A 21,905-nucleotide genomic window follows, 5' to 3' on the forward strand; every position below is an offset into this window, starting at 1 on the left:
GTTTTGCATTGCTGTATTTATGTATATTATTTTAATATGTTAATGCATAGAACATTTTACATACACATTTGTATGTGTGCTTCCTTAAGTAAGCCCCTAATTTCTCTTATATTTATGCCTCAGAATTACCACATGACTCAGACTCAGCAGGGAACCCTGAAGTTTTCTTGCTCCCTCACCCTGCAAAAAGAAATGCAAAAAAACACATGAGAAATTTCTCAAATTATATCTTCTGATAAATTTCAGGGTAGTGCCTTCAGTTCAATCAGCCACATTGTTTGAGCACCTTTTTGGATTGTAAGGAGAAGCTAAAGTGGAGAGAGACAGACAGAAGAGGAAGCATAAATTGCTGAAAAGCAGATGACCGTCAGGTGAGGGGAGTAGACCCAGACAAGGGTAATACATAGAAGAAGATAAAAAGCGACATAAGAGAGGTTCAAAGGAGTTACATGGGGTTTAAAGGAGAGAGTCATTCCATTCGGCAGAGGGATGTGAGAAAGCTCCATGAAGGAAGGGGTATGTGAGTCCAGCCAGGAAGTATATAAATGAATTTTGATAAGTGGAAAGAAGGGTGAAAGGATAAATATAAACTAGTCCTGCCTTCGGAGAACATAGTCTATTAGCAGAGAAAACTGTGAGCACTGATAATTTCGGTGTAACGTGTAAGAGTCTGGGATATCGCAAAAGAAGGGATAAAGGCTGCTGGTCACCTGGCGTTGTCTGGAGAGAAATCACAGGGAAAGTGACTGTGAAGTGGACTCTTGAACGATGACAAGGGATGTGTGTCCTCTGCCCTCCCCACCCCCACCAGCTTGTCTCTGTAGCGGTGGATATTCTATTTGCAGAGACATGGTGGCAAGAGGGAGGGGGGCATCTGTGACGAGGAACGAGTAGTAGTGTCACCTGGGCTGCTGCATCAGGACCTGCTGCTGCAGAGATGGCAGCAACCCACCCGCCCCAGAGAGGGAGGGCGCAGACGAGGACAGCCGGGGACAGACAGTCCTGCGTGTGTGTGCAAGTGCGTGGGTTGGGTGTGCGTGCGTGGGTGAGTGTGTGCACAAGTGTGTGTGCATGTGTGCGTGCTCGCGCGTGTCAGAAGGATCTCGCAGACATCACCTGGTAAGAAAAATACTCTTCCCTGTGCCCGCTGCCCCAAAACTGAACAGAGACCTCTGTCTAAATTACTCGGCCCTCCCTTTCTTAAGCAACATAGTCAGAGACCTGGGTATCAGTACCAACTGTGGTTACTTTTATACTCAAAAAATGAACTGAAAGAAATTTCAGAGGTAAAGGTAACCCCTATCTTTAATGTTAACTGTAATATAGATCAGTTTACTTACTGCGGAAATGTACGTGGGTGGCGATTCTTGTGTTTGAGATTTGCCACTTTCCCACAGAGCAGCATGCAGATCAAAATCGGATACATTTCACGTTTCTCTTAGCTGCCCTGTGTGACTAGAAGCATCAAGAACGCATGCAATAATCCAAAGAAAGGAAGAACAATGCCACAGAAAGACCAGAGGAATGAGAGAGGACTTCTACAGCTTATCAACACATAGGGACTTCCTCTTACATTTGAAAAATAAACACCTTTTAATTACAAGTGAAATTCGTTTCAAATTCTGTGACACGTGACAGAGTGGAACTATCTGTCTAGCACATTGACATGCCTTCTCCTAATCCTGCTGTTTAACCCCCTTTGCTCTAATTCTGCAGGTTAATCTGTAAAGCTCAGGGAATCCAAGAAACAAGAGGAGAGCTGGTTCGGCTCACGGTGCATCTTAATGTCTCAGCAGCACATTTAAATTATATGTTTAGGCTGACAGGCAAACGTATTTCAGGGCAGAATCCTTAGAAAGCAGGAGACAGTTTCCTTCAGCTCCACGTCATCGTTTGATGTAGATTGCCTATTATATTCTCGGGGTATTATGAAAAATGGATTGGGAGATATTTTCTTGACAGTGGGTAGACTAATGGAATCTGGTGACTGTATTTAAAATGTGCAGGGGTTTGTTATAACATGGTAATAGAAATATCAATTGCACTGACAGGTTAAAAAAAAAAGCTGTCAATGAATGATAATGAAGTTATTTAAATGTCGACTCACTCGCAAACATTTTCCAAACCCTAAATTATTCTTACTGCTTTAACCTCATGCATCCTAAGTGACTCAGGAGCAGAGCCTGAGGTGCAGCCAGTGCACCTTTGCCTTCGGAAACTATTTTTAGGCCGCCAAATGCACCGGGAACAATGGAAGTGGCTGCTCTTAATGATTGTAGGAAAGAAACAAACGACGGAAGCCGCAGCTGCTTGATTTAGGGGTAAATGCTGTTCCACTTTCAGGACATCTCATTTAAGCTGATTTGCGTGATGCCTTGATGCTAGTCCCCAAGCTTCCCTCTAGAGCTTGAGTCCTGGGTTTGTGACTTTGAATGTCATGGTGTGTCTGGGAGAGAGGATCTTCCCTTTCTGGGGCTTGGAGGTGGAGGAGAGGGTCAGGTTATTTAGATACTTTCTAAAGCTTGGCTCATCTTTGATTCAAAGAGTGTGTCCACCCGGCTTCATGAATTCATTTGCCTTCTGGAGGCAAAAGGCATCTGCTCTGCACCAGCATTGTTCTGGGGACTTGGGGGCCAACAAGGATGTGAGCTACCCTTATGGTACTTAAGAGTAGTCAGGAAGTAGATGCCTGGCAGAGGTTCTCCAGTAAAAAGTAGGGAAGCACAGAACATGCTCACCACCCAAGTCCCACTTCATCCTGCGCAGCTGATTCAGTCTGCTCACGGCAGGGACTGCAGTGGTTCTTGTTAGACCATGTGAGCCTCTTAGTTTTGCCTTAGTAGGAGTCCAGTGGGCCACACACAAGAAGAGCAGGCATCTGTGAAGCCGGCCACTCAGCCAGGAACAGTTGGGCTTCCCAAGTGTCTGGGGCACTCTTTTTAGGGTGAAGAAGACAGCATACAAAACAGACATCTTTCCTCTTCTCGAGGTGCTTACATTCTGGTGGGGGATGGAACATGCTGGGAGAATGAGAGGAGTCACTATTTCATACAGCACTTGTGGGGTCCGGAAAGAAGTGAGGGGCATCTGTCAGGGTGTCTGGGGAAAGAGCTTTCCAAGGACAGAGAATAACAAGGCTGGAGTGGGCAGGGATGGGGAGGAGGCAGAAAAAGGAGAGGAACTGAGAAATGGGCATCTCACAATTATATTGCAAACCTATTCGATACAAAAGTAAACGTGACTTTGTCTAGAGCAAGTCTGGAGTTTGTGGTGGAGAGCAGGACAGTTAGCGAGTGCCTGAATCCAGTTCTGTTTGGCTTCAAGTACTTGCTCTTTCTCTGAGACTGTGACATCCTGGTAATCTTCATGAGACATCATCAGATCATTAACAAGTTGACGCACTCACTTTGTCCATATTCCTAGCCTCCCCAGGAGCCAGGGTGGACCAGATCCAAGACTGACTTTCTCTTCCTCTTACTTACATCACTGTGAGAGTTTCTGCTTATACTTTTCTTCAAATGGATCCTCCCTGGCAGGCCCTGTCTTTACAAAGTAAGTGAAGCCAGGTTTTGGCCTACACCACCAGGAACTTCTAATGATTTCAGTTCCTATTCATTTTACCAAGAAATGCAAAACTAGATTTTGTAAATGCATTTACTTTTCCTCTTGTAGCTTTTGAGAGAAACAGTGCAGCCTGGGGTTAGGGATGCCCAGTCTGGAGTGGCAGCCTGATTGGGGGCTGCACCTCCAAGTTCTGTGGCTTTAATTAAGCAGGTTGGTTTTCCATCTAGGTCTTCCTGGTCTCTGCATGTGACTAATACCAGTGTCCATCTCATGGGATTCTGTATGAGCTGAGGTCACATGGTAAGCACTCAATAAAGGTTCATTTTTATTATCTGATAAGTTTCTTAAGCATAATAGTCTACTCAACAATGGATTTCTGGGACAATTGTTATAGAAGCAGAGTGCAGGATCTTTAACTGTCAAATTCCCATTCTTAGCCTTACCTCTGTGATCCAAGCCCCACACAAAATGACTAGCGCATGTCCTTTAAAATATGAGAGGCTATAGATAAATAAGTTTCTTCTGTATAGCACAGGGAACTATACTCAATATCTTATTGTAACCTATAATGAAAAAGAATATGAAAATGAATATACGTATGTATATGTATGACTGAAACATTATGCTATATACCAGAAATGGACACAACATTGTAAACTGACTATACTTTAATAAAAAATAATAAAAAGTAAAATATGATAGGCTAAATGTGGTTACATTTTCAAATGGTAATAGCTTCATGAATGTCTTAGTTTCTGAGCAAACTAACGCTAACTCATTTTCAGCGGTTGAGATTTTCCTGGAAGGTGCATGTAATGGGTTTGAGTAAGTGCTGGGCAAAGAATACAAAAAAAGAATGAGGGATAAAATGAATAACAAAAGCTATCATTTGTAGATTGTTTATTACATACCAGCCATTGTACTCAGTGCTTTTTATGGATTAATTTAGTTTACAAATGATTCTGTGCTTATTTATTATCTCATTTGATGGTATAAGATTATAGTAGAGGAAATCCAATCACACGTTTTATTTCTGCCACTCCTTGTGGAAACTAGCCATGCCTTGAATTGGTCCCTTCTTTCAGTGTGATAGGAGACTTTGTCATCTTAAAGAGATCACAGGGTCTTGGAAGGCAGGTGCCATGCCTTGAATGTGGTTTCTCCACCCTTCCAAGAAACTCATCTCTGTTCTATGTATATAGTAAATTCTTAAATAACAAAATACTTTCAAATGTTCTGAACATATTTAAGATATGTTTGTAAAAAAGTAGAGTAAGGATTAAAGATCAAAAGCAAGAACCTATAATTCTTGATTTAATCATTTGCTATTTATTTTCCTGGAATGCTTAGTTTTTAAGCGAAGTCTAGCCCAAGTCTAGATGTTGACAGAAGCTATGTTTTTCTTCTGTAGATAAGTCAACTTATAAACAAAACCTGAAAAAAATGTGTGCTTTGGAATGTTTTAAAAAAATGGTACCAGTTGCAAATTCAAGGCTGCTTATATTGCATCTTAAGTACGTCTTTCTATGATACGTATTTTTTAAGATTACTTCCTCTTTTTTGACTTTGCAACAGCAGTCACTTTATGGTTAGCAAAACTGGCATTTTCTCTTTGCAAATTTAATTTGTTTTAAATATTTTTATTGCTCCCCTTTTCTTATGAAACCAAGATCCATAATCTTTCTTTAGCCTTTTTTTTTCTTTTTTTTTTGCCTTTGATATGGTTTTCCAAAGTATATTGTTCAGGACACTAATCTCATTAGATATCTCTCAAGAATGAATCCTATAATCAAATATGTTTTGAAAATGCTTCATGAAATATGCATGTAAGAGGTTCACAGTGTATATTAGAATAATAAAATTTATATATGTATATAAGAACAGTAAAATTTGTAAGTTCTAAAGTAAAGGAACATTAAATTTTGCCTAATCAAGCATTTCCTAACTTTTTTTTTTTTTGATCTTGAATAATACTCCTCTCCCCCATATCTAAGGATGATACTTAAAATATTTAACAGCTAGTTCACTGGCTCAAAAGCCAGCCTGCTGCTCTGCTATCTGTCCCTCATTTGCTTTTTCAGAGCCCACATCCCAGGGAGACTGAATTTCCCACATTTGGCTATGCAGGCATAACTAGGACAATATGTTAGCTGTGAAGGAGGGTTTGCAGATGGGCACCAGGAGTTGCCTTCCAGCGTTCAGTGCCTCCACCAAGGTCACTGCCTCCTCCACGGGGGCTCAGGTATAGCCTGATTGGCATAGGAAGTGACCAATCAGAACAGGTGCTGGAGCAAGTTTCTTGAGGACCTCTGATGTGCCAGCCCTTAAGCTTTTGGTTGCTGGGACTGTGAGGAGATCTGGGAGTTCTCCAAGGAGAGGCCATGGTGGTGAGGCTGATGGAAGTAGCTACTCAGAGAGCTTTACCAGCTGGCTTGGAAGTGTTGAGTAGGTTCACTCCTGTATCATTGTACCAGCCTATCAAAGCTGATTGTTAGTTTTACCCATGACACAGGGTCAGCACTCTGTCTAATTCTGGTTCTGTGGGACAACCATGAACAATTGCTAGTCTATGCCATTTTGGGTGTTGGAAATGCATCCTTTTTTTTTTTTTCTCATTCTACCTATTGATTATTACAATGGCGTAACATTTAAACATGTAGTTTTGTTGGAATGGAGAATTGACAAATTGTAATTCACTTTTTGAGCTTTAAGAAATCAAGGGACAAAAAATAGCACATAAAGTAATGGCGGATACTTTGAAGGATCTGTATTGGTGATTTTTATAAGAGAAAAGTACCCAATAACATATTGTAAGCTCTCTGGAAAAAAAAGTTGTTAATGTCAGTCTGAACTAGTCACTCCATTACTATCTTGCCACATCGGGATTTCAGTTAAATACACACACACACACACACACACACACACAAATACAGGGTTTGCCCTTGTCATATGTTTTTTTGAATGTAAAAATATTCATTGAGTAGCTCAAGGATCAAGTTAATAGAAATCATAAGAAACTAATTATTATGCCCTTATGGAATTAACCCTACTTCTCTAGCCTCCTTTCCCATTATCCCATTGGAAAACTAAACCATTCTGTCATCTCCAACATAGTCCTACTGATTTCCACCTATCACCAGGCAAATTTATTAATGTACAGATATTTGCACATTTCATCTTCTTCCCATCACCACCCCCAGAGATTTTGTATCTATTTTTTTGTTGTTGTTCTTGAACTTGTATTGTTCCAAATACTAAATAGAAAAAGTTATCCAATAAAAGGAGCTAGTGAAATTTTGGAGATAAGCAAGTCTTAGAAGAGAACGTTGACCCAGTAAGGCCAGGGTAAAAGTGGAAAAAAAAATGATCAAACACCAAGATTGGACTGAGTAAAGAAAGAAGTCTCAGATATTTCTTAGAAAGTAGGAGGAAATTTCACATCAACGTGAGTTTAAGGAGAAAAAAAGATGAATGTAGAAGGAGAATTTAGTCTTTTGTGATTCATAAATAAGATCTTCTGTCAAAGAGTTTTGGAATGTTCTTCAAATATTCTTGGCTATCAGCCAGTGTTTGGGCTAGAGCACAGACTGGTCCTGAAGAAAGCCAGTTATATGTTTGGGTTCTCTCATCCACTTTCTTCAAATACAGATAGTATTTCCTACTGTACATGGTTGTAATGATGATCTAATAAGATTGATCATCTGAAATAGATAATAGACTTACATGGAGAAGGTGATTAGGGCCTATTTATTCAGTCTGAATAATAAGTTCTTGACCAATGTTAAGAAAAGATGAGAGAATTTCCAAAAAAATTGCAGGGTCACTGCCAAGAAGTAATATACTCCCAGCCTCAGATTGCTTAACACTGGAAAAGGCCACTGAGTAGAACTGTGAAATTTCACTTATTATTAAGACATTTTCTTATTCTTAAATAATGGGAAAAGACAGAATGACCTTTGGAGGGACTGACCTGCCATATATTCTATGACTCATGAAACAAAAAACAGTTTGTACATAAATCAGGAGAACCTGCTTTTCCACTGTGCCAAGGATAAAGCAGAAGTTTGGAAATGTCAAATCTAAGTAAAAGCTCATTATTTCTTTGGCCAATTTAAGCGACACCCTCATTCTTAATCTTAAAATTAAACACATTCTTTATGAAATGCACGTACGTTAAGGAGCAGTGGAGAGATGGAGTTTTAATTTTTACCAATTCAATTTAAATGCAAATGTTAACCACTCACATGATGCTACTGTGTACATAATTAAGCATCATTATATACTACGTGAATCATTTAGAAACCTCTGGAGGGCTATCCTACTATGTAAAACATACATTATACTGACAAGCAGGCAAATGACGTATACATCTGTCCTCATTAATGCTCCTTTTGAATTATAGGTCAACTGATTATGGGACAACCTATGAGAAGCTGAATGATAAAGTTGGGTTGAAAACAATTTTAAGCTACCTCTACGTGTGTCCTACCAACAAGCGTAAGGTAAGGAATGCATATTCAGCATGTTATTTATTCATGGTGTGACTTCTGTCTTGGCTGGCTCTCTGAGCCACCTAAAAATCCATTACAGGTAAGCTTTAAGAGATGTAAAGATGAGTTGATGGATGTTAAGGTGGTAAAATGTCTGACACATCATAATTTTCAGATCAGCAGCTGTGAATGTAGGAGGGAGCTGGGTAGATATATCATTAGCATTTCCAAAAGGCACTACAGGGAATGAGTCTTGTTATTGGATGTTTGGACTCTTGTAAGGGGTCTGACCGATCAGGGACAAGAATCAGAGTCTTGACAAAACAAAAGGTGGGGTTTTCATAAGATGTCCCTCTGTTTTCCCTTGACATGGAATAAATAGATTGGCTAGAATTGAAGTGAATGCATTGTCCTACAGCAGGTTGGAGGTTTCATTTCTAAAATTTGTTCAGCCTGCACACAGATGTCAGGGTGGAGACACTGCTGGAAGGAACCTTGGAGATCATGATGTACTACACCCTAATTTTACAAATAAGAACACTGAGGTTCAAAGAAAGGAAATGGCTTGTCCCCATCACAGAGTTACAGACACAGTTGGGACTAGAATTCAGGTTTCTTGATTGGCAGGCATTCTGTTTCTACTACATTATACTCCTCCTATGCAGAGGGAGGAGTATAATTATCTAATCTTCAGAGAAAGATGGTACTTTCTTAGGAAGAAAATGTTTGCTGTTAAATGAGAAAGACCTGTCTCGAGGAGAGTAGTGCTACATTCATTATTGGTTTCAAAGATCTGCACTATCAAATTCTGGATTCTGACATATACTCTGTAAGCATTATATATGCCTTATATAAATGGATAATGATATCCATCAGGAAATAGAAAAGTGCTGTTCATTAATGTGTCCTAAGCCATATTCTCATATGATGGTAACACTGACATCCAGGCTCTTGTTTTAGATCTGTCAGTAGGTACGGTTAGTGACCGTGGGCAGGTTCTGCATTTTCTTATCTGGCCTGTGGAAGGTGGATTAGTACATCACTAACCAGTTATCCTCAACTCTGGCTGTATATTCAAAGCTCTAGTTGTCCTCCAGTGGGCAAGCCTCAGCCCCACCCCTGTTGCTCTGGTGTAGGGTTCAGGGAGCTATATCTGGAGCAAGCTCCCACGTGCTTCTGGTATGTATCTGGGGTTAAGAACCACTGATGTAGAGTGTCATGTTTCTTCTGGCCCTAAACATGTCAAGTTCTTCAGTAGAAGTGGCATAATTTCCCAGCTGTGCATGGACTCTGGAGTCAGATGGCTTGAGTGAAAACCCAGCTAAACCAATTAACAAGTGCATAACTATGGTGATTTACTTAATCTCTCGAAGCACGGTGTCATCAAATTTAAATGGGAATAATTGTAGTACCTACCTCATAAGGGAAGTTAGGATTACAGGAACTAAGGCATTTTAAGTGTTTAGCACAGAATAGGTAAGTCTTAATCAGTGTTTTTCTCTCCACTTTATTCTCCTTTTCTCATCTTCCTTCTCCTCCTTCTTCATGTAGTTACTATAAGTAATAGTAGTGATTATCCTGTATAAATAGCAGTCTTCAGTAGAACTTTCCTCACTGATAGAAATGGTCCTCTATGCTGTCCAGTGCTGTGGACACTAACCACTGAGGGCTATTGAGTATTTGAGATATAGCTAGTGTGACTGAGAAACTGAATTTTACATTTCATTTAATTTTAATTAATTTGAATGTAAATAGCCACATGAGGCTGGTGGCCGCAGGATTGAACAGCACAGTTCAATAATGTCAGCCTCACAGATTTAGTGATTTACCCTTTAGCATTACTATCTTCTCCTTAGGCTGATTACGGTCCGTCAACAATTAGATATACACCATTTTGATCTGCTGTATACAGCCCTAAATTGAGGAACTGAACTTATATCCTTTATTTTTATAATGAGATTTAGTTATGTTTGTTGGCTTTGGATCGATTCTTGTAATCCCTATTGATTTTTCCTCTAGTTCACATTTTTAGTAAATTTTATTTAACAATCAACAAACTGTAGGCACCAGAGGGTGTAAAAAGAAATAAGCAGCTTTCCACCCTCAAGGATCCCTTTTCTGGTGGGAAAAGCACTCTGAATTTTTGTGATTGAGAAATCTCTGACTCTGCTTCCACCTTGCAGGTGACTTTGGTTGAGTCATTTACATTTTCCCATTTGTAAAGTGAGATAGACAAAAACAAAGGAATTTGTAGCTGGAAGACACCTTCAAATTGTTCTCTTCTAGTGATAGTCTCTGTTTCATTGATGCCATTAGAAAGGAATATGATTTTTAAAAATAAGATGTCAAATATTGCAGTGAGCATAGGTTTTTCTGTAGCAGCAGAATATGTAGTGGTGACACCTTGAAGGAGACTTAAAGATTCTTAGCAGGAGCAGGACTTGAAGAGTGAGACTTTCAAGTCCAGATGTAGCACCCAACACTGGAAGCAATGCTTAGACGTGGTACAGAAAGGAGCCCTACCCTCGAATTCACTCATGTCAATCAGTGCATCAGTATCAACCAAGCTGCATACTTAATCTATAGTTATCTGCAGGACTTTAAAAAAGGACATTTGGCCATGGACACTTGGCTGAAATTAAGACTTGGCTGATCCTTTTTCCAGAGAAAAGAAAGCCATTACCCATGACTCTAAGAACAGCTTTCTCTGCACAGGTTACCTTCCAGAAGCAGAGGCAGGCCTGAGCTGTTTAAATCACAGTGTTTATGGGTGAACCTAAGAGAAGGGATCTTTTCCTCCACAGATAAATGAGGCCTTCAGGGTCACTTTCTGAGATGCTGATAGATTTAAGAAATATTGGAGGACGATGAAGGTCTTTACAATGCTGCGAAAATCAATAAAGTTGACATAGCAGTATATTTGTGTTCAGTTTTTCTACTTATGAGCTGAATTTATCACCATGAAATATGTACTTCCCCCTCGCAAAGGGACATACTTGAACCAAAGAGATAGTACCTGCCCAACATTTTAATGTGTGAATATATTTTCCCCAATCAATAAGAGTTTATGTTACAAAAAGAAGGAAGAAGAAGAGAAAAAATATCTCAGGCTCCATTAATTATGCAGGACAAAGGCATTCACGTTTGCTCCAGTTCTCCTAGGACTTCTGCGTCCTCCGGTGAAAAGGCGGACTCCTTTAAAGGGTTGTATTAATTCTTTTTGGTCTCTGGGGTGCTGTCTGGCAAGTTAACATCTTTTGTACCAGATACTTCTCTCTCCTTTTCACTCAGTGAGAACAACTGGAATAAAACTGACATCAGGGTAACTGTCTTGCATTCCCAGAAACCTGTTTTGCCTTTGCGTTCTTGCTATTTTTAGTGGCTTGCAAGGACAAGCACAGTTCCTCAATCAACACGTCTCCAACAGCGGGCATCATGCCCTGGCTTTGCGGGCAGCTTGTTAGGGGCACTACTGGGATCAGAGTCCAGAACAAAACAGGCCCTTATTTACAGTTTAAATTGATGATCATCCATTGGCTGTTGCTCTGCAAGCCTGCTGTAAATTACAGCCGCTTTCCTTGGAGACATCTGTTACAGTAAAAACTGTAATCTCATCATAGGTCAGTCTAGGAAATTTTGACTAACTAAGAGACATAGAAAGCTGGCTCCCAGGTATTACAGTAGCTCAATATACTCTTTTTTGAAGGAATACTACACCTGGCCTCTGATATGTGAGGTAGGCTCAAAAGAGCAAGGATGAATGGGTCCTAGTGCCTGAGGAGAGGCAGGCTATCCGTCACTATGGCTATGGCTCCAAGGAAAAGCTCTCCCCCACCTCTGGGTCATGATAAATCCCAAGGCTTGTAGGTTTCTGCAGTAGTTTATTGGCTACATACATATAATCTTCAATGAGAAAAGATGATTTAACTTGCACCTGAAATGAACATCTGGGATGTAGAGGGTGATGGGAAGAACAAATACAAATGTATCAAAGAAAAAAAATCAATGCTGAAATCTCAGTCTTACTCTTAAATTCTCACCGAGTGTGTTTGTTTTCTGACTGAAAAGAAAACTTCTTTATACTGTGCATGTATCTATCAACGCGCGTTCCCATCACCCCCCACTAACCTTAGCTCTTCTCCCTTCACGTGGTCTTGTACAACATCTTCAAGGATTAAAGAATACAAAATCCCAAGTGGAATTCATTGGAGGAGAGAAGAAGAAAAAGAGTGTTTTGTTTTTTTTGAACTCTGAACAGCCAATTCATTTAGTTGTTCTATCCGTGTACTCTCTGTACGCTGTGCTCCTAGCAAAGAAAAAAACCTAGAGGTTATTTGTTCTTTGTATTTCCTGTGTCCCCCTCATACCCCAGTTCCTTCTCCTTTCAGTGTTATCACCACCTAATTAATATTGTTCCTGCTGAGAGAGCCTTCTAAGACTTTCATCCTATAAATAGGACCCTGGCTCCTCAGAACACATTGATCATTTTTGTGGGTCTCTTGGTACCTGTCAACGTTAAACACTGTTTGCATTTTCTCCAGATGTTTAGGTTTTAATTACTCTACTGTATGTGGTTTTTTCTCGATAAGTGTATGATTATTGAGTCCTTGCTTCTTCTCTTTGTATCCTCGGCATGCTTAATACCTCCTGTCATTTGCTTGGGTGGTCTGTATCATGTATGTGACTTTTGGGGACAGGGAAGAAGTGTGGCTGATAGTGTCTACCAGCTCCTCTTAAGAAAAATGATGGAATCATTAAATCAGAGCCTTAAAGATGTTGGAAGTTTTCAGATTCTGCTTTTGCATTTAACAAATAGGGAAACTGAATGCTGAAAGATTAGTGTCTTGCCTAAGGTTGCATTCAACTGGCGAATGAATAGCTAAGATCATTAGACCTTTAAAGTCAACCCCAAATTTCACCTATCCCATAAAATCAAATCAATTCCACTGAGATTTTCTCACTCCCCCAATCTCCCAGGCATTTGCCTCTTTTTTCTAGCACTTTTCTCTTCTAATTATACTTGCTTTTTGACCCTGTCTAGCCCTCCTTTTAGAACACAGCATCCTAGATGGGATAAAGTGCCTTGATCAGCTATTGTCTCAAACATGCCGAGCCAGGGTCTTGGGGTTCAGTCAGTGTCCAACACATAGATAAGGATTTTAATTGAACGTAGGTTGGGTTTTGGACTCCTAGGCTGGAACTTGAAAAGAAAAAGTCAGTGTGACACTAGCTTTGATTCATTTATTTTCTTTAATTATAAAATTAATTATTTCAAGTGAATAAACAAGGATAGTTAAAAAAAAATCCCTGTAGGTTATAGTCATTTCTAGGCCATAGTGTATAATTTTGTCTTTTCTAGCCAAGAAGAGCATGATTAATATTTAAAATGCTAGGACTTTGCGTAGCACTCACTCGACATTATCTGCCGAGGCCAAGGGGAGCTAGTGTATTGTATAATACATCAAAAGGGGCGCATGACATTTCCCTTGGCGGGCAGGCAACACTTGCTCTTTCCTCCCTCACTCTTTTATCTGTCCCTTTGTACACAAGATCATGCATTTGCCTCTAATCTTTTGAAAAAATAGCGTATGTTTCATTCATAAAGAAATACAACACATGAACTCAGGGACAGTGCAAGTGACATTCCCAGACTTCAGTAGAAGTGACTTTTTCAGCAAACGGCTGCTTCCTTTCCTGCACTTAACCTGGGCAGTGACGGCTAAAGGGAGAAATCATCTCCTTTGATCCTTCCTGGGAACAGCTGAGTGTCTAGACTATTTCATTCCATCAAGCATTGTTCCTTTCTTTTCTTGAGCATTCAGAAATTAAATCAAATCCAAGAAAGCATAGTGCATCTACATTTTACCACCCTCTGGGTGATTTTTCAACAGTCCTCCAAGCCCCCGGCTTTCAAACAAGCTGTAGAATAGTAAGTGCAAAGTGCTCTGTTTGAAACAGGGACAGAGTTCAGGAACAGTGCCCACTAGCAGACTCCCTCGTCACCCCAATGTGGCCCTGGGGAGCCCTGTGGGACTCTTGGGCAACACAGAACACAGTTGGAAAAAAACCAAAAAACACTGATGTAGGCCATTCCATTTCTGTACATGGAATTACTCCTGAAATAACCATGTACCTCATACTATTTTCCATAAATCAAAGCACCTATGATAACAGTCATAGATTAAAAAAGCTAATCAAGCCACAGTCTTCAATTTTAGCACAGTATGTTAGGTACCTAGTTGACTTTAATTGAATCTGTGTCTCTCTAACACTAACGTTAAAAAAAAAGAGAAGACATTCAGAATGTGCCTGGTTTCTCAGAACATGTCAGATTAACTAGTAATTCACTGTTTTATTTCAAGCAGCTTTAAGTAGAACTAAGTATTTTGTTGTTGTTGTTGGAAAGAAGGTTCGTGCATAATTAACATCACATATTTTGTTATTCCTCATTTGTAAGATGTTGTGGTCTATCACATATAATAAGCATCTGATACATTAAATATTAATCATGAATTGCTGATCTAAAAAGAAACAACTCAATTATCTCTGTATAAGGATGAAGTTTATGCGATGTTGACGTTATAATTCAGAGTTTTAATAGCCATATTTGTGTTTTAAAAATATACAGGTAATAGCTGAATCGCTTTGCTATATACATAAAACTAACATTGTAAACCAACTACACTTCAATAAAAAACAAAATGAAAAAAAAAAAAATAGTACAGGTAGCTAGCTAGCTGTCAAGTAGGTAGACTGGTGATAAGCAGATCCCCAGATCAACCTTTTCTAAATTAAGACAACGTCCTCTAGTTGATGTCAGGTGGTATTTATTTCCCAAACAGGGAACAATAGAGCTCTGTCGTTTGGTGTTACTTCTATTGAGCAAATGAAGTTAATCAAGGTAGAGAGAGCCTGAGTTAGTCTCAAAATATTATGAAGTAAGATTGATCTGGAAACTGCATGTTTCTTATACCACTGAGTGGGTCTCAAAAGGTAGGTTGCCTCTATGGCCAAGTGCAGAGAAGTTCTCAAAAATGAAAGAAAGCCTGTAGCAGAGGCTGATCATTCTTCAAATATGCCTCATAGACTATCTGCTTAACCTTCTTTGGGGGAGCAGATCTTTTTTATTGAGTTATCCACCTCTTTATTTATTTATTTTTGTCTCATCATCTGTCCTCATTAAAACTCGAGTTCTCTGAGGTCTGCCTGGCCTCATGTTAAATGCCCATCCATTACCCTTTTATGAAGGTCAAATGCATTATTTCAGGTTGGTTCCAAGTTACGCTCATCTGTGGAAAATGGTCAGAAGTCTTTTCAACATGCTGGTCTGTTTGCTTCCAGCATACTCCCTGTGGTTTCTCAGAGGTTTCCATCATTCAGTGTTTGACACACTGTATCTAGAACATTTGTTTCTAGTGAGTAGCCGTGCTGCTCTCGTGATAGATGGAGATGAATGCTGGCGGCTACAGGAAACGTGCCGTATTTCCTCGGGTGGGGATGTTTCACTCCAGTATAACAGATTTGCTCTGAGCTTTCTCTTGGTCCTGTCAGGAAAAACAGAGTCAGCGTCGATGAATCTTTAATAAAACCACTTTTTTCTTCCCTGGAGAAATTTAAGAGAATACCTCTGGCCTCAGGGGCTAAATTGTTTCCGTTTAAACATTCCTTTTTCTGACCTGACCTTCCTCTTGACCAAATCTTCTTTTGATGGTTTTTCTCTAGGCACCCACCTCCCATTTTACTAGGTCCCTGGCTGCTAGTGTGTTTCTCCTTCCATAGCCATCCTAGTCAACGACTTAGAATAACTTTTGCAGGACAAAATACCATAGCTTGTAGGTGACAACATGGGCTTAGATCTTCATAGGTAAAACGGCCTGCAGTCTGATGACTAGGATGGAGCAGTCTCTTCTTTGCTTACTTGGGGCTGTGTGTGCTTGTTTGGGGACTAGAATACTAAATATCTCCAGGATTGACAGCATCTGTCACCAGGAAATGAGCAGGCCTTTAGTGGAGAAAAGGATGTGGATGGAGCCAGAAAATAAAGGACGGGGAGAAAAATAAAACACCCTGAATACACAGTATCTCACAGGTAAGAGAGAAAAGGTGCGAGAGGACAGGCACAGATGTTAAGCTAAGAGGGAAGACAGCAGAGATCACTACAAAGCATTCAGAGTAACCAAATGGTGATGAGAGAAAGCTAATACACAGAGCACAGTGAAGACAGAAGGTTAAAGAAAAAGAAATAATAAAAGCATAATTTTTTCCAATAGGAGGTTAAGAATCTCTTGAGATCGCTCAGAGAGAAGAGTGCTGGCTAATTTACCAGGAACTTATTAAAGCTTTCAGAGGGAGTACAATTTACCTTTATCTCTCAGTTCTTCCTGAGTGCTTTCAAAGGGGGAAAAGATGTTGATGGCTGTGGGCGAAATTGGTTTTGCCAGGAAGAAGCACACAATTATGACTCAAGTGTGGAGGAGCGGCAGGCCTGGATCTGGGCTCTCCAGCTCCCCAGCAGCAGATTGAAATATCCTGGCTACTGCCTGTACTTACAGGATTTTTGTCCTTTTCTTGCTGTCTCTCCCAGCTCCTCCCCCATTCCTCTATGGAATGACCTCCTCTGTTTATGTGTACATCTTAAGAGTTTCTGCACTTGTCAGGTGCACAACTCAGCATCTATTTGCAGTCACTGTGGAGCCACACTTGGCTATTTGAGGGCCGTCATTGTGAATTTTTGCCTGGTGGAGTCATTACTTGTGGTGTAATGGTTAATCTAATGGGCCCTGGAGCCAGTCGGCCTGCCTTTAAATTCCAGCGAAGCCAGACTAGGTGTGTGCCCTTAGCCGACGTTTCATTTGTTGGTTTGTTTGTTATACAATGTCCTTACCTCTACAATAAAATAAAACGATTGTGTCAATATCAAGAGGTAGTTATGAGAAGAGGTAAAGCAAAAAAGAAGTGCCTGACATACAGCAGGTATTCAATAAATGTTAGTCTCATTCGTTACCATCTTTATCCGTTTCTTACTATATGGCCATGCTTTATGCTATCATTTGTCAACTCAGTGAGAATTATTAAATGCTTATTTTGTGCCAGATCTTTTTTAAGAACTAGGAAGTAGAATAGAAATAAAGACGTTGTCTTTGCTCTTAAAGATTGTGCAGTCTGGCAGAGGAGATGAATGTATAAACAGTCCACTACAGGACTGAAGTTATGTGTCTTAATAGCTAAGTACATAGAACTCTGTTTGGGGGCACTCAAAGAAAGCTTCGCAGAGAACAGGTATTTGTCAAAAGTGAGGGGAAAAGAAGATGAAAAGTGTCTTTCAGTGTATGTGTTGTGAGAAACCACTGTTGAGAGACCATAGTGCATACAGAGCATTGATTGATTTGCCAAATATAAGTGAAAAAGTGTGTGCCTATTTTGACTGTTTGTACCTATCTTAACATGTTAATTTCTATTTATATCTGACTATACTGACTAATTAGACACAAGTAGAAGTCCTCATGGCCCAATTGAATTATAATTCTAACATAATAATGTAAATTTTCAAATTCTTATAAATCTTCCTATCTTTATAAAATAAATAAGCAGGCAGTGGCGACATTATTAACAATTAATACCAAAAAAATTTACCTTATTATAGATTTGATATATTCAGCATTTATCTTAAGTAACATTTGGCCATCCAGAACTATTGATGAGATTTGGAGGTGCAATTTTAAGAAATCAATTGACACATATTTTATTGAACACTGGCTTATGCCCAGTGCTTTGCAAACACATTGGTAAATATATATAGATATATATTTATGTGTATAGAAAAGTGTGACTCTTGCATTGCCCTTGTAGAGTTTACTTTCCCTCTACAGGGATGCAATTAAAGAACAGTACAAGACAGAAGATGATGGATGTACAGTATGGATGTACAGTACAGTACAGATGACAAAGGCTCTAAGAATTTGGAGAGAACTGTCATCTGGGATAGTCAGGAAGACACCATGAGAGGGCTTTGATTGATCAATGAAGCAAACCAGTATGACACAGGATCATGACATTCACAAAAATACGTATATGTGTAATTTAGTTCAATCAACATTTATTGAGTGCTAGTTGTAGAGATACAAATGTGCATAAAACGACCCAGCCTGCTAAGACGAGGAGATTAAAGTGAGAGGTACGCAGGTAGGGATGAGCATGGCATTTACATTAGTAATGGGTATGGTACCTTTCACTGCCTGAAATACAAATAATCTGATTAGCATATATGTCCTACTCTTTTGCATCCTAAAAGTGCTCCTCTGACAGATTATTCACCCTAATTGTTGATTTAAACAATCCAGTCCCATTAAACTTACTGAACACTTAGGAGAGCGTCCGGATCAGGGCAGTAGGTAACAGGGGGGAATGAGAAGAATGGAGTGAAACGTGGCAGTGAGAGAGGCAGTGTAAGCAGTCAAGGAGGATCAGTCAGGTCCTCCTGATTTGGTGGGTCAGTGTGCACTTCTGGTGTTTCAGTAACTTGTAGTTCATCTTTTTCTCCCACTACTTTCTAAAAGGGACCTAAATTCTCTTGAAAGAACAGCTATGACTTAATAAATGCTGATGTTTTCTCTTTCAATAAACCCAGATTTCACTAGGATGACTGTAGCTCTAGGAGCCAAATCATCCATCCAGCTGGACTCAGATAATTACAGTGTTTGAATTCCAGGAAAAGAGCTGAAGGTAAGCTAGGGAAAAAGACATTGCATCTCAGGAAGGCACTTGTCTGATATTGGAGGCAGTTTGCTTTCTTTTGAATTTAAGTTATGTGGTTTGTTTGTGTGTGCCTACCTCTTACGCTTTATGAATGCATTATTTAACCAACACATTTACATATTTTCTCAACTGGCTAATGCTGTCTTTGTTCCATGGGCCCAAGCCCTTTGTGCCTCCATTTGGAAGTGCATTACTGACATTTACAAACTCCCTCAGAGGACTCAGTCAATTACCACCATAGATGCCCATTGTTCCAAGACAGCTGACCTTTAACCCTAGGCACCAATTAAAATCTCTTGCTTCTTACCCCTGCAGTGCTTGCTGTAATTCTGGCTCTGTGCCTGGTGTCACTGGTGGGATGCATTCTTCTTAGCTTTCTTCTTCTTTTTCTTTCCAAAACAATAAGAGCCTGACCTGAGAATGGAAATGTATGTTTTCTCTGGAAGAAAAAGGGGCAGACCACAAGACTTAACAAGTTTTCAGTTAAATCACCTTTTTTTCTTTGTCAACACAAATGAAGACCTTAAATAAATAAAATAATTAGGCAAAAATTGGGACATTCCCTGCAGGTATATCCCAGATTCACATATTGGCAGAGCGTGCCAGTTACTTCAGGATAGTGACTTGTTGTTAATTGCAGGGCCATTCTGCCCCAGGCAGAGCTGGCCTGCTCCGTGGCAGACTGACAGAAGGACTGAAACTCCCGAGTGTGGAAGTCAGGCACGGAGTCCTCTACGCGTCAAATTATATGTTATTACCACAAGGCTAGGATGGTAGCCTTTTAGGTAAACTTTAGTTCCTCTCTTTAAGGGAATTTGAGATCAGGGCATCTAGAGCCAGAAGTAGTCTGAGATCACAGAATTTATCGTGAGAAGATCAGTATCACTGGCAGACCAGAAGCCTTAAGACGTACTAATTTAGAGAAATAAACTTGATGATGTATTCAGAAATATATCGTCTCCTTTATAACTCTTTCTACTCTTTACTTGTATTTCCCCCATCTTCTGTTATGAGGCAGATATGATGCTGCTGACATTTTAATGAGGTTTGAGCCAAATTCCACCAGCCCACTTATTTTGGTAGAAGTTGTTATATGTAAACACAGTGGCCTAGGAAAAGTCTCTCTCTATTCAGATTAAGACAAGAAGTCCCAATTTGCTAAAAGTAAATGGAGCTTGAAATTTGCCTTTCCCTGTTTAGTTTAAAATTCCAGATCTAAGCGTTAAAGCTGGACAACAGATGCGGTCCTCTTCTTGTAGAAATAGCCTCTTCCTCCCACCTTTTCCCTACACTGTTAGGACGAACCACCAGACTGAGAAAATGGAATTAATTCTTTGATCTGCAGAGAAAACAGTTCCTGCAGTTATATTATCCTCCCCCTCTTCCTCCTGTCCTTACTGTTTGAAATTTTATAGACTCACGAAGATTATATTGTATGAGGGCTTAAAATTTCCCGGGAAAGCACTTCACTTTTCCCACCCCATGGGTCTTGGTAGAGCCTGGGAGTGTAGCATGGTGAGTGGGGATCATCTGGCTCCCTGGAGATGCATGCCAGCCTCCCATTTCCCAGCAACCAATGGGAGCTAGTTAAGCTCATATGATAAAGCCCAGAAGATTATCAAACTCAAACCATTTCGCTCCACTTATTACAAAGCAGAGTTTCGCCCATGGTTCATCATGTTCCTCCTGTATAAACCCAACTCAGGGGAATTACAAAGAACTCTGAAATAAATATGCAGGAGAGAAAGGTATTGAAATTGGATATTACCTGTGTACAACTGCTTTATTTGTTTCTTCTTTCCCTCCTTTCTTCTTTTCTTTTTTCCTTCCATCTTCCTTTCATTCTTTCTCTCCCAAAGCTCATTTATATGAAAGAGGGAGTGATGAGACCACCTTATATATTTAAAATAGAATATATTTTCAAAAGTTTTACATAAATCTGTGTGTGCATGTGTGTATAATCGTCTCATCCTTACAAAAACTCAGTGAGGTGGGCAGGAAGGGTTATGATATTTTAGCCCTGAGACCTAGTTAGTAGCTGGTGGTCTTTAGGTAGAACCCAGTCTTCGCATTTCTGTTCTGTTTCTTCTCTTTCAGTTTGCCATTCTCCAAACATTGCTCCGGTTTTCTGTCTGGGAAGCTTACTTTTTGCTAGTGTTCTTGAGGCTAAGTGCTGATTCCTCTATAGACCTTTACTAAATTTCATGTTTTAAATATGAATTATATAATCCCAGATAAAATGCAAAGCACAGAGAAAATGTAAAGGCAAACCATATGTCACATTTTAAGTCAGCTTGTATAAAATCCAGCCTCTTGCTTATCATTTCTTGATAATAGCCTTGACAGCTTTACAGGATAAGCCTGATGTTCGTAAAATCTGAAAAAGACTCCATATAGAGTCCAAAGGAAACCTCATTTTAGTGCCAGGTCCCAGTACTGGCGCCCAGGAAGAACTCAGTCAATGCTTGCTGATAAAAAAAAATGAATACATTGATGAATAGATAAATGAATAAATAAAAGGAAGTTTGAGAATTTTTTTTCTCAATATTTCTTAGATTAGAGCTACTGACAATAATCGGGACAGACCTGCTATGGCAGGAGGACAGGCAGTGACCCTCACTGTACTTTTCCTCTGTCACGACAGTCCTGTAACTGGCACTGTCCCTCACCCTGGCTCTGAGCTTCCCTGGGGGCCCAGTAGGCTGCCTCTGTTTACTCGCAATATGTATTTGTGTCCTCTGGGTTGTTGTTTTCCACTGGAGAGAATGCAGATCAGGAATGTACCTCTCCCAGCATCACACCTGTGGCCTGTGACATGCAGAGCAAGACAACTGGCCAATGTTTGGTACAGGATCTCCTTAGAGGTGGAGTCCATTGTCCTGAGTGATGCTGCTTGGAGAAATCACAACTGAGAAGTGGTCCTCTGTCACTACAGGCACACAGTGCCCTGGACTTGTTCTTCCCCTTGTGACCTCATCATCGCCTTTAATCTTTGAGATACTGTACCATCTTTGAGTCTCTAGGCACACACTTTTTTTTTGCAGGAACTACCACTTCCTCTCAATTCCTTGGAAAAGAGATCCTCTTCTTCTAAGC

At 40.0% G+C, this 21,905-nt stretch overlaps 1 protein-coding gene across 7 annotated transcripts in view; it reads left to right on the forward strand.

Moving 5' to 3' along the window:
* SORCS1 (sortilin related VPS10 domain containing receptor 1) overlaps positions 1-21,905 on the forward strand; it is a 474,344-nt gene that overhangs the window by 249,126 nt on the left and 203,313 nt on the right. For all 7 annotated transcript variants that reach the window (XM_032490975.1, XM_032490974.1, XM_032490973.1 and 4 more), the window contains one exon: positions 7,967-8,066. Coding sequence is in view for 5 of the 7 variants with exons in the window: in XM_032490974.1 (XP_032346865.1) it covers positions 7,967-8,066 (100 nt within the window). In the remaining 2 variants the exon portion in view is untranslated. The remainder of the gene's footprint in view (positions 1-7,966; positions 8,067-21,905) is intronic.

The sequence above is a fragment of the Camelus ferus genome, chromosome 11, assembly GCF_009834535.1.
Source record: "Camelus ferus isolate YT-003-E chromosome 11, BCGSAC_Cfer_1.0, whole genome shotgun sequence".
Lineage (NCBI taxonomy): Eukaryota > Metazoa > Chordata > Mammalia > Artiodactyla > Camelidae > Camelus > Camelus ferus.